The sequence below is a fragment of the Xenopus laevis genome, chromosome 2S (assembly GCF_017654675.1).
Source record: "Xenopus laevis strain J_2021 chromosome 2S, Xenopus_laevis_v10.1, whole genome shotgun sequence".
In the NCBI taxonomy this organism is placed as follows: domain Eukaryota; kingdom Metazoa; phylum Chordata; class Amphibia; order Anura; family Pipidae; genus Xenopus; species Xenopus laevis.
This window is the reverse complement of record NC_054374.1, coordinates 24,922,124-24,942,600: the sequence shown is the minus strand read 5'-3', so window position 1 is coordinate 24,942,600 and position 20,477 is coordinate 24,922,124. Positions and strand designations below refer to the sequence as shown.

The 20,477-nt window shown below is 40.3% G+C and overlaps 1 protein-coding gene across 6 annotated transcripts in view; it reads right to left on the bottom strand.

The window, feature by feature from the left end:
- The window catches only part of pou2f1.S (POU class 2 homeobox 1 S homeolog), a 90,125-nt gene extending 83,103 nt beyond the window's left edge, over window positions 1–7,022 (bottom strand). For 3 of the 6 annotated variants that reach the window (XM_041583052.1, XM_041583054.1, XM_041583055.1), the window contains exon 1: window positions 6,905–7,022. Coding sequence is in view for 2 of the 6 variants with exons in the window: in XM_041583051.1 (XP_041438985.1) it covers window positions 6,905–6,959 (55 nt within the window). In the remaining 4 variants the exon portion in view is untranslated. 6 annotated transcript variants of the gene reach the window in all.
- Window positions 7,023–20,477: the final 13,455 nt, after the last annotated feature.

Here is a 20,477-nt window from a genome sequence, read left to right as displayed (position 1 = left end):
ATTACCCACAAGTACCTTATCCACAACCCAGACCCGCTGACCATCAACTATTGAGAAGACCTGCGGTCCGAACCGCGTCTATACCGCGTCTATACCTGCAACCCGCTGCAGGACTCTACACCCCGTCCTCACACAAAAAAATGTTCATAGCAGTGGTGTACCAACACCGGCCTGCCCCTCCCCCCCCCATTGAAAAATCTAAACCCTAAAATTGAATAGGGCTAAAAATGGCCATGTTTTATATACTGAACTTATTGAACCAGCCTAAAGTTTCAGCTTCTCAATAGCATCAATGATCCAGGTCTTCAAACTTGTCACAGGGGTTGTCACATTGTGTTGCCCTTAACACAATGTTTGATCTCTGTTCCACATTAAGACTTATTGGGTCCAGTCTGTACCCCCCCTGAATGTATGTGCAATATAATATGTATCGGATTTAACACAACAGCGCAGCTTTAGCTCAGAAGAGGTTATACCTGGCTATGATTGGGGTGTTTGGCTGAGGATGTTGGTACCTGTAATGTGGTAACAGAATGAATTTTGATCTCGGTCTTATTGAAAAGCAAATGTTTTAAAGGAGAAGTAAACCCTAAAAATGAATGTGGCTAGAAATGCCATCTGTTATAAACTGAACTTATTGCAGTAGCCTAAAGTTTCAGCTTGTCAATAGCAGCAATGATCCAGGATTTCAAACTTGTCACAGGGGGTCACCATCTTGGAAAGTGTCTGTGACACTCACATGTTCAGTGGGCTCTGAGCAGCTGTTGAGAAGCTAAGCTTAGGGGGTCGTCACAAATTATCCAGCAGAAAATGAGGTTGGTCTGTAATATAAGCTGATGCTACAGGGCTGAGCATGTGCAGTGAATCAGCAGAAAAGAAGATGGGGAGCTACTGGGGCATCTTTAGAGACACAGATCTTTACTACTAAAGGGCTGTGGTTGCCTTAGGCTGGTACAGAAACACAAAACAATGTTCAACATTTCTAGCTACTTCTTTAGTTTAACTTTCCTTGTCCTTTAAGGGGGCCCGGCGTGAACTGCAACTTCCCTGGCTCTGCCCCACTCAGAGGGGCCCAGTACCACTTAAACCATCCATCATGGGCAGATACTAAATCATTCCATCATGAAATTCTGTTGTGGCAATGGATGAAACTGACCCCCCATGACCCAGACCCTGCTTCCCCTATTGTTACTCCACTGAGTGCTGCCTAATCCTGCATGCATAGGAAATAATAGGGAACAGGGGCATTACTTTATAATTATTATTAGAATTAGAATAGATATGGGAAACACCTTTATATTACACAGTGTTGTACAATAAATGAGTGCATACATGAAACATACAGAAAAACATACAAAACCATGAACAAAAACAAAAGCAAGAGGTTACGATTTCCAGTGTAAGATCCTTGGGCGTTTGAGCAAGTCCCAGACAGCAGCACTTAAGAGTGTAAGCTCTATGGCACAGGGATGCAGAGTGTGCTACTCGGGCAGTAGTTGGGTAGCAGCCAGCCAGGAGAATACTGTGCGACAATGCGATTAATAAGACAGTAATAATAAGGCAGGAGATCGTAGGGAGAATAGAGTTACAAAGTGACACATTGTAGCGCCGCGCTGTTTAGTTGATCGGGACAGGCGCTGCGAGTGCGACACAAGCACATGGGGCCCGGGCAGGGCTGTGAGCAGGAGGCTGCGCCCAATTACTAAACATGAGAGGCGGGAGGGGGAGCGCGGCGCTATTTCAATAATCCTCCCCTCCCCTCGCGCTCCTCCTGTTTATTCTAATGAGTGGGAGACGGCTTGACCCCGGCGCTAGAAACTGCTGCTACTACAGCTAGCGACTACCTGCTACTCATCGGCTCTTGCTGAACTACAATGGGCAGCGAACAAGCGTAGGGGTTTCTCCCGGGTCCCCAGCACTACAAGGGCTAAACAAACCATTACTGAAACAAACAAATGATATAGTGAGCAGCGTCCAACCTGCAGTCCTCCCAGCCAGCACCCAAAAGCTGGAGGAAGAGGGGTAGGAGAGTCATAGCTAAACAACAGCAACACTACCTGCAGAAGAGCACTGCCAATATGCAACTCCAGTCTTCCTATAATGTCAGGGCCCCCTGTTATTGCAGTTCCTAGGGAGTTCTGGGAATTGTAGTTCAGCTACAGCTGCACTGCAAATGCAGCCAGTCTGGTTACAATAACATATACACGCCTCTCTAGTTGGCATCTGGGCATGTAAGGATAAAGGTGGTCCCCCACCCACAGATATATATAGAATCTATATCTATCTATCTATATATATGTATGTATATATCTATCCACTTCTGTGCCATGGGTATCACTGTAGCAGCTGAAAACAATGTGCTGTGTAATATAGTGTGCCCCCCTCATTAAATCCTTAAAGGAGAACTAAACCAAAGAAGTAGGTATAAATGTTATACATAATGTTTTGTGCTTCTGTACCAGCCCAAGGCAACCACAGCCCTTTAGCAGTAAAGGGCTGTGTCTCCAAAGATGCCCCAGTAGCTCCCCATCTTCTTTTCTGCTGATTCACTGCACATGCTCTGTGCTGCTATCACTTACTGAGCTTAGGGACCTACTCACAATATACAGTACACATAGAATAGAAATGTCACAATATACGGCTGATTAGTAATTAATACAGGTAATTACTACATGGCAGCACAGAAACCAGTGCAATTAGCATCAGAATTTAATATTCAGCCCTGTATCATCAGCTTATATTACAGACCAACCTCATTTTCTGCTGGATAATTTGTGACAACCCTAAGCTTAGCTTCTCAACAGCTGCTCAGAGCCCACTGAGCATGTGAGTGTCACAGACACTTTCCAAGATGGTGACCCCCGTGACAAGTTTGAAGTCCTGGATCATTGCTGCTATTGACAAGCTGAAACTTTAGGCTACTGCAATAAGTTCAGTTTATAACAGATGGCATTTCTAGCCACATTCATTTTTAGGGTTTACTTCTCCTTTAAAACATTTGCTTTTCAATAAGACCCAGATCAAAATTCATTCTGTTACCACATTACAGGTACCAACATCCTCAGCCAAACACCCCAATCATAGCCAGGTATAACCTCTTCTGAGCTAAAGCTGCGCTGTTGTGTTAAATCCGATACATATTATATTGCACATACATTCAGGGGGGTACAGACTGGACCCAGTAAGTCTTAATGTGGAACAGAGATCAAACATTGTGTTAAGGGCAACCCAAACTAATGGACAGGATATAAACAACATCAATACTATCATCTCACAATGAAAAAGCACAACAGAAAGTGAATAAAAACAGGTACAATAATCGGCCAGCCTGCTGAATATACAACCAACATTCATGCCCATAGACAATTACAGATATAAACAGACCAAGGACTGGGAAAACTTCAAAACCCAGAGAATTTCACTTCATTTTGGAATTCAGAGCATGCCCCAAAGTACAATGGCATACTTACTGCTGAATGATAACATTTAATTGAATTTCTCTGATTCCTGGAACTTTCAGATAAATTAAATTAATCATGTTCATGTGTTACAAATGCCAGAGACCTCAGAGGAGGCTGCTTAATACCTGCATCCTCTTGTGCTAGGTGCTAGCGTTAATAAAATTCTGCTAGCATTTTTTTGTGTCTTTCCATTAATTACATTTGCAATAGTACTTCCACTTTATGCCCTTAAAACTAGACACACTGCCTAATTGCCTTAGCAATTACACAATATTCTCTCTGCAGGCTGCACCGACTCTCAGTGCAGCCATGCAGAATGCAGATCAGTTACTAATCAGCCATTCACCATCGGGATTTGGTGCGTCTGATTTAAAGGTGAACAAGGGGATAATGCGATACATAAAATGCATCCTGTATACTCACTGAAATACTCTAGTATTAAGTTTCGCCATCACAATACTTCTGCAGATGTATTAGCAGGGGCCCATAGTGACGTCACTTTAATTACTGGCTGTCAGACTTCCCCCCACACTCAAAGCAAAAAGTCAAGCTATTATTGTTTTTTAATAAGATACATCTTCGTACACGGTTCCTGCAAGTGACCCCCAGTGACATTTATTATCATTAGACATAAGCATGAGACAAGGAATGGCTTTGATATACAGCAATTACTAATACCATGGTGATTATTCTAAGGCCTGCAGCCTATTGTGCACCTCCCTAGCAGGCACATGAAATCCTTACTTTTCGGGGGGTTCAGCTGGTCACTCATCTGCCGTTGATATATTATATATACGGAGAAATAAATAATTCTCTACCTGTTTCTCTGTGTAGACAGGTTAGCCATCAGAAACCCTTTGAACAAGCAATTCAGTAACAAGTCAGCATAAATAATATTGTGTCTATAACCAGCAGAATCTCCAGAGGATCAATAGAATGGCAACTTTATATAATAAGAGGCAGGATATAGAATGGTAAAGATGTCCTGTGCCTTGTTAAAACGGTCACTTCCCAGTAGTGTGTACATATACATATATATATATTTTTTTTTTATTTTTTTATTTAAACCATTAAAAATAAAATGTAACCTGTGCAAAAACCACAGGCAACAATGAGTCACAATTCCCAGCACCCGCTCAGCATATCAATGAAGTTGGCCAAATTTCAAAGCTTTCACCCGCTACCAAACTGGAAATGACCTCCATCCCGGTTTATCTATGTTTAGAACAGCGTTGCCCAGCAGGGTTTCATATAAGAACGGAGACAACAGTGTCAGGTGTGGAGACTTAAAAGTATTTCGCTCCTGACTGAAATTGCAGGTAGTGGGAGTTGCAGTTCTGCGGCAGCTGAAACATAGAGGGGCAGAAACATAATGCCCCCTAAAATTACACTGCGACTAAGTGCGCCCATCACTTTGCCCCCACCCCTCTTCAGCATTCATAAAGCACTATTAGTAACAATCTGCTTTCCTAGGGCACTTTCATTTTTAAAAGCCTTTACAACTGAATCTGGTGGCTTTTGTATTTATTAAATATATATATACTAATAACATCCAAAAAAGTGGTATAACTTGGCCTTTGACCCCCATCATGCTTCCTGCAGAAATACATCTCTTTGTCCGTGTGTTTCCACATGACAATGAGGATCTATTAAAGACATCGGATTTCTGGAGGTGGGAAAAGCTTCGGAGCACCGAGGGCCTGGGATATAGTTTTTTATTTTTGAATTTTTTGTGTGTGCCTTTTACAGGTTCCTACATGTTCTTTCCTAATGTTATCCATGCGGCTCAGCTTTGTTGTAGTCAACTGCTCGCTGGAAGTGGGAACGCCCCACAGGAGTGGGAAGGATAAAAAAAAAAACACACACACGCAGAGTGACACTTTAGGTGATTTCACAATTAAAACTAGTGAAATCTAACAACACTCCTCCCAAGCCAACCTCCCTCCTTTCTAAATCACCCACTCCTCAAGCGATCCCATTGCACAGAACTGAATCCTAGAAGCTTTGGGATTTTACAGGAGGCTGCTGGTCCCTTTAAAATGTATGCTAAACCCCGAACATGGAAATGAATATGTAAAGTAAGAAATACCAGGGGGAGGAAATCAGGTCTCACGCTGAGAGGGGGGGAAACCTGCGATAGGTTCACATTTGTATTTCTCTCCGGTGAGCCATTGTACCAGCACTTTAAAGGGGAAAGCATTATATATATATATATATATATATATATATATATATATATATATATATTTATTTTTTTTTTTTTTTTTTTTTTTTTTTTTTTTTTTTTACACATACACAGGGACTCTGCTAATAAGTTAACTCTTGCACCGGCCCATATTAACCCTTCCAGCCCTTGGTTAGTTTCTGGAACCTGCTGGGGGGGGTCTGTTTATCCCTTTCCTGGACGCATTCAGGTAGAAATGAATCGGCAGCACAGAAACAGACCGAGCAAATTGAAGACAGCACTAGTGCATATAGGCACTTATGTTTACCCTTTCACAAATGATTGTAAGAAGTGTCCCTACGAGATGCAGCACTTTGTCTTGGATACAGCGTTGTACAAATTCAGGGAACATATTGGCGCCTAATAAAAACACAACCAGGATGCATTTGTGGCACGTGCAGGGTTAAAAATGCAGCCTCTCTTCTATTTATGATATTTATACTTCCTATACAGAGCCGAGTGCTTGCCTATACTACACCTACACAGCCCCTACCTGGGGACCAGAGCTGCCCACGGTGCCCAACCTGCGGCCTCTGCGTGTCAATCAACTACAAGTCCCAGCATCCCCTAACAACCCTTCATTGTGGCGCTGTAGTGCAAACTGCCATTTGAGGAATGGGGGGCACTGGTTGGCAAAGCTTTCAGGACCTCAGCGGACGTTGCTAACATTAATAAGCAAACAAAATCCTAGAAGTGTCCCATAAACCTCCCCCCCCTTATAAAATATGCTCAAAAAAAAGAATAAAAATTAAATTTGAAAAAAAAAAAATGCAGCTGTGATTGTACTGCACTCCAGAATAGGTTGGTGCCATGGGGAGAAGTAGAACGTGTACTGAGATCAATAATAAGAATTGTAAATAAGAGGAGACAAACAATAAGAGGAGTCTCAGTGGCAGCAGAGGGTTATTTCCCTATGTCTATGAATATGTAACATTGCTCTCATTGTGCAGGGGCAGCAGCCGGGACTTGTATGTGGCAAATCTATTTGCCCTGATCCTCCCCCTCTATCTGTGGCAAGAGGGTTTTTGTGTGAGTGTCTGCGCCTTATTCCTTCTTTCTCCCCCAATTCCAGGGTTTATTTCCCTTGCACCCCTCTATTTTTCCTCCACCACCCCCCCCCTCCACCTTCGGTAATTAGAATAATCCGGAGTACTAATAAATTATGCTAAACCGGCGGCGTGTGTATGAATATGAATATGTAAAATGCGGTAATGATTACCTGCTGCCGCCGCTGCTGAACTCTCATCTTGACTCGCTGCTCCTCCGTCCGCCATTTTGAATATTTTAACCAAAATCGCCCGGCCGATAAACCCTCCTCCTCCCCTTAGGTCAAACCCACCTCATCATTTTCTTTTTTTTTATTTTTCAATGTACTTTATTCAGAGGTTACAACAAGAAGCGCTGGCCCCTCCTCGCTGCTTGCGTTTGATTGGATGAGAAGACGGCGACATTGTTAATAGTCGAAGCACCTGCAGGTGCCTGGTTAAACGTGAAAAAAAAACAGTAGGCGGGATTGGTGGCCAGGTCTATAGTTCCCTGGATGGCGCGTTGACGTCACCGCCAACGGTTTTTTCCCCCTGTCAGGCGGGGCTGAGAAAGGAGCATGCGCTGTAGGAGAAAGTGCTTTTTTTTCCTCTCAGGAGTGGGCAAGTGAAGCAGGGTTGCCAGGTTGGCTGTTTTCCAACCAAATTGGGCTACTGATGTAAAGCCCAGGCGGGTTTTGAAAGTACAAATTAGCCATAGTACGGATTTGGGCTACTTTTTGGTCCTTTGGCTGGTTTGTACTTTGGAAACCAGCCAAAGTTTTTCTTGCCCTAATGGGCCAAGCCTGTGTCTCCCAATGCATGTTGGGTAATGCTGGCCACCAAAATGTCTAGAGGTTGACATGTTTTACCAATATTTATTGAAATTGCTTATGAATTAGGGCCTTATGGGGCCCCTATATCATACCTCCCAAATGTCCCTTTTTCGGAGGGACAGTCCCTCTTTTGACATCTCAACCCGCAGTCCCTCATTTGTACTGGAAAGTCGCTATTTTATCTGCACTGAACCGCCAGAAAAAGAAACAAAGTTTCTCACTTAATTGGCTTTTAGCAGAGAGCCCAGAACAACTAACAGGTGCAAATAAGATACTTTGTAACAATTTTGAGACACAAAAAAACTGTTTAAATAAGGAGAAATATTTTCAAACTTTCATAACCTGCCAAATATTGTAAAATGAACATGTTAATCAGGGGGTGTGACCACAGAAAGGGGCATGGTCAAAAAATTGCTGTTCTAGGTTCGGAAAAAAAAAAATTTTGTCCGTCTTTTTACTTCCAAAATGTTGGGAGGTATGCCCTATATCACCTGGGCCCCCTCTTTAATTACACCCCTGGTAAGGGTGAATTTGTCCCATTTTCTACATGGAAAAATTGCAAAACTGTGAAAGTTTGAAAAAGGCGTATTTTCACATTTATTTATTTTTCAGACTTTTTTTTCACTGCACATATTGCCCTATTTTTTTGGCTACTTTTGAAGTGCCTCTTGGCTAGATTTGGGCTGGTTTTGTAGCTAACTTTGGCTGGTTTTGAAAATTAGACCTGGCAACCCTGAGGTGAAGGGAGTTCGCAGCACTGAAGTAGTTTTTAAGGGATAATGACACTTTTGAACAAGATTTTAATATAGATATATATATATATATATATACACACACACACACACACACACACAATAGGTTTTAATGGTTTTAAAGGAATGACCATATAATGTACTGTTACCCTGCCCTGGTAGAAGTTGCCTAGGACCCCCCCCACACACAGAAAATTGTTCATAGGGGCCCCGCTCACAAAGCAGCAACCCTGTGTCCACCAGCACCTCCCACGCACACTTGCATGAGCTCACTGCGGCAGGTGCACAGATTTTAACTAGGGTTGCACCAAATCCAGGATTCGGTTTGGGATTCAGCCAGAATTCAGCCTTTTTCAGCAGGATTCGGTTTTTGCTGAATCCTTGTGCCTAGTCTTACTGAATCCTAATTTGCATATGCAAATTAGGGACAGGAAGGGAAACCAGTTGGCTTTTCATCAGAAAACAAGGAAGTAAAAAAATGTTTTCCCCACTGTTTCCTTTGCATATGCACATTAGGATTCGGTTCAGTATTTGGCAGAATCTTTTACGAAGGATTTGCGGATTCGGTCAAATCCAAAATAGTGGATTTGGTGCATCGCTAATTTAATGCAAGGCATTGTTTAGACACCAGATAAAAGATGACTGAGCACAGAAGAGATGATGGCATACAAACTGCAATAATTAATGCACTAATTTGGTTGAGCCAAGCTGGATAAACATCTGTCCATGACCATCTAGCAATTCAATGTAATCAAAGTCATGCTGACGGTTTAAATGTACACAAATGCACTTCACAATTTAGTACACAGTAGGCAGGGTAGGATTCATGTTAATGGCAGAGACACACGGTCAGATTCGGGGAGATAAAAATCTCCTCTTCTGGGCGACTAATCTCCCAGAACGGCCTTCCTGTCGGCTAGAATGTAAATCGCCGTAAATCGCCGGCAGGATGCCACTCAGAGCGCTTCGTTTTCCAAAGTCGCCCAAAGTTGCCTCACGAGGAAACTTCGGGCGACTTCGGAAAAAAGGAGAAGCCTTGATGTGGCATGCCAGCTCCACGACTCCGACTCCTCTGTGTAGCAGCCCCTTGACGTTTGTTTAAAAGCACATTACATAAGGCAATACTTAGGGGGGGGGGGGTTTATTTACCAAAACTCGACTCTTTCTCACTTTAATAGAAAAAAAAATTTGCGCATACTCCCAAACCCGAATCTACCAATAAAACTTCTTGAAAAAAAATTGGTGCGACAAAAAAGTCACATCAATTGGAATCGTGAGACTTTTTCGAATTGTCACTGCAAAAACTCTAATTGTCGCCCCAAAAACTCAAATTTATCAGGTAATCGAAAGAAAACCAGCACAAATAGCCTAAACTATCGAGAATATATTTGGATTCAAATTTTTAGCACCAGCGCATAATAAATCTTAAAAAATTCAAGTTTCTTTCCGTCTAAAAATTCACCTTGAAAAACTTGACCAGAAAAAAATTAAGGTTTAATAAATAGGCCCCTTAGTAATCGACCGAAAATGCAGAAGGAGACCTCAGAAATTGACTGAAATTGACTCAAAGCATCTGATGTGTTTTACATGTAGTGATTTCAACAAAAGTGAAGGGGCAGACACTTCATTGTTTGTGGGAGAGGAGGTTTTCTGACGGTCGATGAAGGTATCTGTGTGTCCGTGTCCTCGGTGATCACTTCACCACCTTGAGGCTATTGGCCTGACACTAGAGAGGACTTCCTTTCTATATAATAGTACATTCGTTTATTCTGTCAAGAAAAGTAGTTGGTAAAAGTAGGTTAAATACAGGTCAAAACACAGTAGGCTCTTGTGGAGATTTTTTTTAAATAAAGTTACTTGTTTGCCAACTTTAAATTATTAAGTGATTAACACATTTTCCCAGAATGCTGCAATGTCAATAATGTTATAACCAACTCAATTTAAATAATAATATTCTCCCATATGAATGTTCTGGGCACGCATCCATAAGAGAAGTAATAACTGCACGTATCCTGGTAGAGTATATCCGGACACCTCTCATGAGCTACTTTAAAGGATGAAAAGAAATGAGTATTCCAGGGTGCATTCTGGAAATAAGAAGACGTTCTCAATACGTCAACCAATGTAACCTTTGGGATTTACTTATTGGCATATTCCAAGATGAATACTCACGCTCAAGAAAACATTTTGTCTTGTACAATCTTTCTGGAGTGCTCCTGCTTTGTTTTTTGAACATGATGTGGGGAAACCGTTGTCTTCTTCAACGTATGAAAGGTTTACTGGAAGTGCCTTCTTGTTACAGTTTACACTTTTGACTTGGCAAAATAGAGAAACTCATAAACCCAAAAATATGCACAATATATCACTACAGAGGTAGATGAGCTAGTGAGATGGATCTACAGGGGTCTGACTAGTTTTTTTTTCTTCATCGCATGTACACACCACTGTGCACATACGGCTGCATGGAATGCAGTCATGACGGTCACATAGTGACATCAAGGAGGACAAAAGAGACATGAAGTGCATTTTGGTGTCCAATTGGCAGTTAGCTGCAAATGCCTTTATATTCTTGGACTGAAGTACCTGAGTAATAGTTTTTCTGACTGATTCTCAGCCCCTGTATTGACTTGCTCTTGACCGTATTTTGTCCACTGCCTGCACCTGCCTGTTTCTGTTCTTTGCCTGCTTTACACATAGGGGCAGGTTCATTACAATGAGTTTTGAGCGTAATAAATGAAAATTCACCCATGTTCTTTTCATTCCTATTGGGTTTTTGGAATTGAATTCATCAATGGGTGAAAGTTAGGACAGTTCAAAGGAATGAATAGAACGTAGGTACGTTTTTATTTATTAAGCTCAAAACTCACATTTCATAAATCTGCTCCATAGCCTGCTATTTGGATACTCAAGGTTACAGCACACCTCTCTCTAATTATGAACTTGATCTACCTAAAATTGTATCTGCTTCCCCTTTGTCCAGTCCTCATAGATACAAACCAGCCTTGCAGTTCTTCCTACCCAAGGGTAGTCCATGACATAAAGAACATTTAATTAGTCACAAAATAAAATAATAATAAGTCATTAATAAAATTGTCATCTATATTAATTAAATTAGGTCAAGGGAATGTTTTCCTCTTGAAACAGGTTTGATTACTTCTCAGAGCTTCTATACAGGGTCAAGCCATAGTTTGTAGGAAAATTATACAGCTGAGTGGTTACATTTCTGGATTCTGACCCATTTAGATCTGGTTTTAATCACTGGTGATTAGTGATGGGCGAATAAATTTGCCTAGCACGAATTTGCTGCGAATCTCTGTGTTTCGCCGCCGGCAAACAAATTTGAGTCAATTTCCGTTTTTCACAATTTTTTCATGAAAACGTTCGAATTGCTTGATTTTGTTTGTGAAAACATTTGAATTGCTTGATTTTTTCATGACAACGTTTGAATTGCTCGATTTTATAGTGAAAACGTTCAAATTGCTCCTTTTTTTGTGAAAAAGTTCGAATTGCACGATTTTTTTGGTGAACTTTCCGTTTTCACAATTTTTCGCAAATTTTCTGATGTTCTTTGGCGAAGTGAAAGAGGAGAAATTTGCCCATCGCTACTGGTGATGGCTTCTATTGTAAGACCCTGGGTAAGTCACTGTAACAATATTACCTGTGCGGCGTGGTCGCCCGCCGTGCCATCAGCGGGGACGCCCGTCGCGTGGTTCCGTGGCGCCGGATCCAGCGACATCTTGCTCTCTAGGGCACGCGCCAGCGCGCATTGGTGCACGTTTTGGCGCGAAATTCCCATTCATACTCCCAGCCAGTGCCCGTGATAGAACTTGTTTCTAGTGGTTCCTGAGCCTTGTGCGTCTGATCTGTTCTGTATCTAGTCTGTTTGATTACCCGTGTTTGACCCAGCCTGTTCCTGACTATTCTGCATTCTGTATCCTGACCCTAGCCTGCCTGACGATTCTTGATATCTGCCTGCCTCGACCTTGCCTGTCTGACGATTCTCTTGCCTGCTCCATTTGTACCGTGACCTTCGGCCCAAAAGACTCTGCTAACAGCCGTGCCCCTTTGCCAGCCAGACCATCTCGCCTTGCACCTCTCGTTAAGTCCAGGTGGCACCCAAGTAAGCTGAAGGCTCCTCCCGAAGCCCAACGGTGGTCACACTACTGGTGAAGCCAAGCCGAGACCAGGGTGCTTGGCACTTGTTCTGGTATTGGGTGCCGGTCGTGATAGTCACTTTTGTTAACAAACATTGCAGAGTCCCAACGAATATCCAACCAATTGTTGAGAATCTGAGCTTATTTAAGAAATATTGTGAATTTAGTGATGGCAAATCTGACCCATTTAACCAAAATTTTGCAAAACTGCAAAAAAGTTGGCAAACGCATTGAAGTCAATGGGCGTCAAACCGCACAACATTTTTGTTAACTATCCATTTTAGTGTATGGGTGCTTTTTCTTGGCAAAACAAGGCAAAATATTTCACTTATCCCTAAAAAGCACAGAAAATAATCATGCTTATTTTTGTGAATTGCTTCTCTCTATGGATTTTTCTAGAACCTTTGAGGAAAATAATTTGCGATTGATAAATCTGGCCCTCAACTATGTAAGGATTGCCCAACTTGGTACCAATAAACAGAATAAGAAGTACATTTCACACTATATTTTTTACATGGAAATGAAGCTAAAAATATTTGCAGAATTCAACAGATACTTGTTACTTACCTCATAAATAATATGGTAATTATATTCTTTCACGTGTTTTATTAGATGCAGTCTTTGTACTGGTACAGAGGTGGACAAAGCTTATGTGGCTATACAGCTATTGTTACTCTGGGTTAAATAGAAACCAAAGCTTGTAAATGAACAATAGCCCATGTAATTCACATTAAAGTGCTAATACCAAGTGTATTTCAGCCTGCTAATTTTAACCCCAGGTCACCTCCTGCAGCTCCCATTCCTTTCAATGGGAAATGCCATACTGTGCAGGTGTGATTGCTTTTTGGCCCAAAAAGGTTAGCCTGCTTTACCCAGGAATTTTCCAGTCAAGTGAACAGCCAGCAAAGTGTCTTGTGTGTCATTAACCTGCTAGGAGCTATTAAAGGAAAACTATACCCCCAAACAATGTAGGCCTGTATAAAAAATATTGCATAAAACAAATCATATGTAAAACTTTGCTTCACCTAAATAAGCCATTTTCATAATATACTTTTTTAGCAGTATATGCAGTTGGGTAATCCTTAATAGAAAATTGCATTTTAAGTACTAAGGAACGCCCTCTAGGATCTTACGATTCACAGTGCACACTTCTTCCCGTTACAGATAGAGCTGCAGTATTTCTGGTTGGGTGATCTCTGAAGGGAGCACACAGACCATCACAAAATGGTGACTCAAGGTAAAAGATGTAAAAGGGCAATAGTTTCTGATATATATAAAATATATTTCATTTTGGTAAGATTCTTTAATAGGCTATTTAATATGATATAAATCTTTGTTTTTCTTTAAGGGAGAAATAAAGTCTAATAATGAATATGGCTAGAAATGTCATATTTGATATACTGAACTTATTGAACCATCCTAAAGGTTCAGCATCTTTACGGTAGTAATGATCCAGGCCTTCAAATTTGTCACAGGAGTTTCCCATCTTGGATTATGTTAGGAGTGTCTGCAACTTCCACATGCTCAGTGGGCTCTGAGCAACTGTTGGGAAGCTAAGCTTAAAGGGATACTGTCGTGGGAAAACATGTTTTTTTAAAAATGCATCAGTTAATAGTGCTGCTCCAGCAGAATTCTGCACTGAAATCCATTTTTCAAATGAGCAAACAGATTTTGTTATACTCAATTTTGAAATCTGACATGGTACTAGACATATTGTCAGTTTCGCAGCTGCCCCCAGTCATGTGACTTGTGCTCTGATAAATTTCAGTCACTCTTTACTGCTGGATTGCAAGTTGGAGTGAAATCACCCCCTCCCCCTCCCAGCAGCCCACCATCAGAACAATGGGAAGGTAACCAGATAGCAGCTCCCTAACACAAGACTGGAGCAGCACTATTAACTGATGCATTTTGGAAAAAAACATGTTTTCCCTTGACAGTATCCCTTTAACGGTCGTCGCAAATCGTCAAGCAGAAAAAAGGTTCATCTGTCATATAAGCAAAGGCAAGCAAAGGCAAAAGCTACAGGGCTGATTATTAAATGCTGATGATAATTGTGCTGGTTTCTGAGCTGCATTGTACCAATAATCTGTATTATATACAAGTCAGTGTTATATTGTCATATTCTATATATTCAGTATATTGTGCTTTGGTTTCTAAGTGACAGCAGCACAAGAAGGTGGGGAGCTACTGGGGCATCTTTGGAGACTAGGGTGGTCACCTTCCCCCCAACAAACTCCGGGTGGAGGCAATGACCTAGGTGGGCGGGGGCCATGATGTTGTGGGAGGGACTGTGCAGCCAGCAGCGGGACTATGATGTGGTGATTGGCAACTGTCTGATCAACACATAATCCTGACGTTTTTCCTAATTTGGAAAAATGGGTAGCCAGTTTTGACCTGAACATTCCTTCAAAAAACCGGGCTGTCTGGGTCAAAACCGGACAGGTGGCAACCATATTGGAGACATAGATCTTCCCTGCTAAATGGCTGTGGTTCTTTCAAGCTGGTACACAAGCCCAAAACATAATGTAAAACATTTGTGCCCTAATTCTTTAGTTTGCTTTCGTTCTCTTTTAAATGCTTATTAATAAGATCACTGGTGTCTATACTGGATTTAGTATAATGTGTTGCATAAAGACACTTTTCTGCAAGAATAAAGATAAATATAAATAAAGATAAAAATTAAGGTAAATTAATTAAGCTTTGAAAAAATAGTCTTCACTGAACTCGTAATCTATAAGATGATCATATATGGGTCTATAAAAACTGCCACCTAAGCCCCTCAGCAATTTATTGGGTGGTGTACAGGACTTTGCCTGGCCAATATCTGCCAGAATTTAGAGCTGATATCTATCAGGCAGGTTTCAAAATCCCATTGGCTGAGCACCAGATTGGCACCCTGAGGCAGTACGAACCAAAAGGATCTCTGTGGGCTCGCAGTATAATCGATCGTTTGGCCCGAATATGGCAGAGATCTGCTCATTTGGCAACCTCAGAAAGTGAATGGTTCTTAATGTGTTTGGTCATCTTAACTCTGATAAACCCCCCAAAGTTTTTACAGGTAGTAGAAGTGTTTATTCACAGTCAGTGTGTATTATATTGTGTATGTGGGATATCGATAAATGTGAAGTGACAGGATCCAGTTGTCAGATTGAGCTTATAGTTTTATATGAAGAATGATTGTGTAAAGGCTCAGTTATGGATCCAGTAAAGGCAAAATGCACAGTACTTTAAAGGAACAGTTCAGTGTGAAAATAAAAACAGTGTAAATAGATAGGCTGTGCAAAATAAAAAAATGTTTCTAATATAGTTAGTTAGCCAAAAATGTAATGTATAAAGGCTGGAGTGAGTGAATTTCAAACATAATAGCCAGATCACTTTTTCCTGCTTTTCAGCTCTCTAACTCTGAGCTAGTCAGCGACTTGAAGGGGGGCCACATGGTACATTTCTGTTTAGTGAGTTTTCAATTGATCCTCAGCATTCAGCTAAGATTCAAAAGCAACAGATATGACCCATGTGGCCCCCTCTCAAGTCTCTGATTGGTTACTCAAAACAAAAGGTTACTCAAAACAAAAGTTCAAAAATATATTCCCAGTCAATACTCTCAAAGTTAAAAAGTCACTCTTTATTTATCATAAATATTAAAAAGTAGGCATACAGACCAATTGATGCTCCGCCTTACGCGTTTCGCACCCACAGGCACTTATTCATAGGCATTTTTTGACAGGCCTGTATAGATTGCAGCAGCTGAGTAGCAAGTTTTCTGATTGGTTACTGCCTGGTAACCAGGGTAACCAGTCAGTGTTAATCAAGAGAGCTGAAAAGCAGGAAGTACTGTTCTGTCTTTTATGTTACAAATCCAGTCACTCCAACCTTTATACATTATATTTTTGCCTAACTAACTATATTAGAAACATTTTTTATTTTGCACAGCCTATCTATTTACCCAGTTTTTATTTTTACACTGAACAATTCCTTTAAGAAGCATCTCATAATTCCTACTTCTCACAGGCCCCACCCATTTTTTTCTTTGAGTGTAACACAGCACAAATGAATCAATGAAATTACAGAAAGCATCACATAAGCTACGTGTCTTTATAGCAGAGGTAGTTGAGCCTCTAACGTTGCCAGTGGCCATTTTATCATTTATTAAAGCACATTGTGGTTTGTAAATAGAAGACTGCGGCGGAGTGATCCCTTACTCTCTCTTTTTTCATATTGCATACTTGTTATTCAGGGTTGACAAGCTATCATTAGGATGTCGAAAGGTCCTTAAAAACACTAGGGGATAATTGGACCGTTCGACATTTCACAGATGGTTATATTGTGTGTTGTACATTGCTTCCAACCTGTCACTCATTACAGACCTATTGATTAAACTCCCTAAATTAAATTTGCCTTGATCTATAATAAACTCACTTTGAGTGAATGAGGTGGATGGGGGAAAATAAGGTTGAGTCAGGTACATGATTATCCCTTGTATTCATAATAACAAGCATCGCAGTTTGCCTGCAGCAGAAAGGAAGATTGATGCAGAATGATTCTGGCAGAAAATAACATTTTAAAAACTTGTTATAATTATATTTACACTTACCCCCATGAAATGGAAAAAAACCCAGAATGTTTTGGTATGATAATATCCCTTTATACGGAGAAAGATAAACACTGATCATCCATGTTGATGGAAAGACCATTTCTTTGTTTTACGGTTTAAGGGGGTTATTTATTAAAGTCAGATTTTTTCTGGTCGTAGAAAAAACAACTCCAATTGTTTGTAATTAATTAAACCCCCATGGTGTCCAAATAAAAGACCTGCCAAGTTAATGTAGAAGTCAGTGGCAGATGCCACATTGATATCCTGATCTCCACAGGGTTTCGTTCAATAATCCGAAGATTTCATGGTTTTCAGGTGTCGAATCTGAAAAAGTCACAGGTTTTTGGGCATCAAATCTGAAAAAGTTGCAGGTTTGTACAAATTTGTACACTTCGGATTATTTTATTGATTTTTTCATGCACAAGAAATGTTCGGAAAAAGTCCTTGCGGATTTGGTTATAGAAGTTTTCAGAAAATAGTAAGAACTTTTCAGATTTTTATAAAGAACCCCCTTTATGTTTTCAGGTATGGTTCCCCTTCATTCTATTAATTTACGATAATAGATCCAATGAATTTAACTGAACCATCCTGTTAATTGAAATAATCCTTTAACTACATACATAAGATATGTATTGCCTAATTCTTCCTTTAAAGATGCAGGAAAGCTCTGCTTTAAACTGACCAAACTACAGATATTGGACCTGTTATCCAGAATGCTCGGGCCCTCGGGCTTTCCAGATAACGGATCTTTCCGTAATTTGGATCTTCATAACTTAAGTCTACTAGAAAATCATGTAAACATTAATTAAACCCAATAGGCTGGTTTTGCTTCCAATAAGGATTAAAAATATCTTAGTTTGGATCAAGTACAAGCTACTGTTTTATTATTACAGAGAAAAAGCAAATCATTTTTTAAAAGTTGGATTATTTGAATATAATGGAGTCTATGGGAGACTGCCTTTCCGTAATTCGGAGCTTTCTGGATAATGGGTTTCAGGATAACGGATCCCATACTTGTACTATGTTTTCCCTTAGGAGCCAATAAATTCAAGAGGCATCTTTGGGGTAAATAATTCTCTCCTAGGAAACAAGGCGCTTCTATTTGTGTCCTGATTTTTTATAGCATTATAATACTTTAACAGACACAGCATATGGTTAATGTTGCAAAATACAATGATTATGGAAATGATTAAGTCCCTTGCATAATTTTCACATATTGTTGCTTTCAAAATCACACCAATAAAAAAAGCTATGTTTTGATTGCAAATCTGTTTGATGCCAGTGCTCTGATAGCTTCATTAAGGTGTGTGTTTACTAGAGAACTACTAGAGAACTAGTGAAAATGCTGCAGCTATGCTTTATTTTACAGAATGATCAATTCCCCTGTTTGCTTTTCTGTTCTTTAAGAGGAATTGAATGATTACATGTATGGGATCCTGTATCTAGAAAGCTTCCATAAAGTTTATATTAAGCAAATAACACATTTTTAAAGATGAATATCCTGTAAACATAAAACAGTGCCTTGTACCTGATATTAAATGAGAACTAAACCCTCTACCAAAAGCCCCCCTAATCTTGCAGGCATTGCCACCCTCTCCCTCCCCACGATGTTTTAAAAAAAAGACTTTTAAAAATTCTGTGCTGACAGGCTTTTGTGATGGCGAAGAGACCCGAAATCGGAATATGGGAAGATGGCGACTGGGAGCTCCACTGCGCTTCTCTGCTTTTATGGGTCAGAATTTTTAAAAAGGTTTTTTCAACACTAAAGCACAAAGTGGGGAGGGAGAGTGGAGGGGTGCAATGCCTGCAAGATTGGGGTGGGGCTTTTGGTGGGGGGGTTTAGTTCTCCTTTAACTAAGCTGCATAAATCCATGTTTGTGGCAGAACAATCCAATAGAGTTTATTTAATGTTTACACAAGACAGACAAATGAATTGTTCAGTATAAAAATATATATCCTATATAGCCCATAAATGGGAATATACAGTACATTAAACATACAGATTACATTAAAATAACAACAACCAAAACAATTTGCTCAGCTGAAGGAGTAATATGGTCAACACAACGAGATGTTCTTTAGATTCTTGCAACTAAGGCATGCATTCCAGGCCCAATTTCCTGAGGGGGCCCCACAAGTAGCTGAGTCAACCTTAGAGCGCTACCTCCGTATACCAGAGCTGACCAAGCCCCTTAACTGGTTCTATGCAGTTGTCAGTGGCGTAACTAGACCCCTAAGGGCCCTGGTACAGAAATTTACAACTGGGCCCCCCCTAAAGGGATTGTTCACCTAAGAGTTAACTTTATGTATGATGTAGTATGATGTAGAGAGGGATATTCTGAGACTATTTGCAATTGGTTTTCATTTTATTTTATTTGTGGTTTTTGAGTTATTTAGCTTTTTATTCAGCAGCTCTCCGGTTTGCAATTTCAGCAGTCTGGTTGCTAGGCTCCAAATTCCCCTGGCAACCATGCACTGATTTGAATAAGAGACTGAAATATGAAAAAATAGGTATGAATATACAAATGATTCATTAAAAAGTAGCGACAACAGTTAATGTAAACGTTAAACGTAAAAAGGACACATAAAATTGAGCTTTCACTGTATTATAATGAAATGAAGGATAATGTACCCTGTACTGTAAATGATAAGGATATTAGAAGTGACTGAGGGCTTGTTCTGTGACCATATAAAGACACAAGGCTGCAGGATGAGTTATACAGGGAACTCTGAGTATCACTCATGTATTATAAGGGATAATAATGTACCCCCCTACTGTAAATGATAAGGATATTAGAAGTCACTGAGGGGTTGTTCTGTGACCACTGTGCTTAGTACAGGGGAATACTTATGCTGCCATAGTTTTATGGGATTTCTCTGTACAAGACCATGAGCAAACTTAGGGGACTGTTCCTGCTGAATTTAGACCATGCACACTATGGTAGAAATATTAAATATATTGATAGCTAAACATTTCTTTTATCTGTACCTAAAGCACAAATCTCATCATTCTGAGATAAAAGACACTGATGCAATTTAATTAATTATTAAAACATTAAGCAGAATAAACAGTTGCAGTTCCATGTATAATAGCACAGAACTAAAAGTAGGATGAACACAGTAAGAATTTCATGTTTAATACCCCCAGAACTCATATTATGATGATACAGTGGCGATCCCATAAATAAATAACCCCAGAAATCACATAAGGTGGCACACTGTCAATTCCATGTACAAATACCCCAAAATTTATAATAGGAGGACACAACTGAAATTTTTGCTATTGAAAGCAAGGAAAGGGTTAAAAACCACAATGCAGTGTAATAAATGTGATTTGTATCCTTACCAGCCCTCCTTCTTTCTTTCTTCACTGATAGTCTTGGGGGTGGGTGGAGAGGAGGAACCTGCAGCAGCAGCACCACTGTCTGCCATCCATT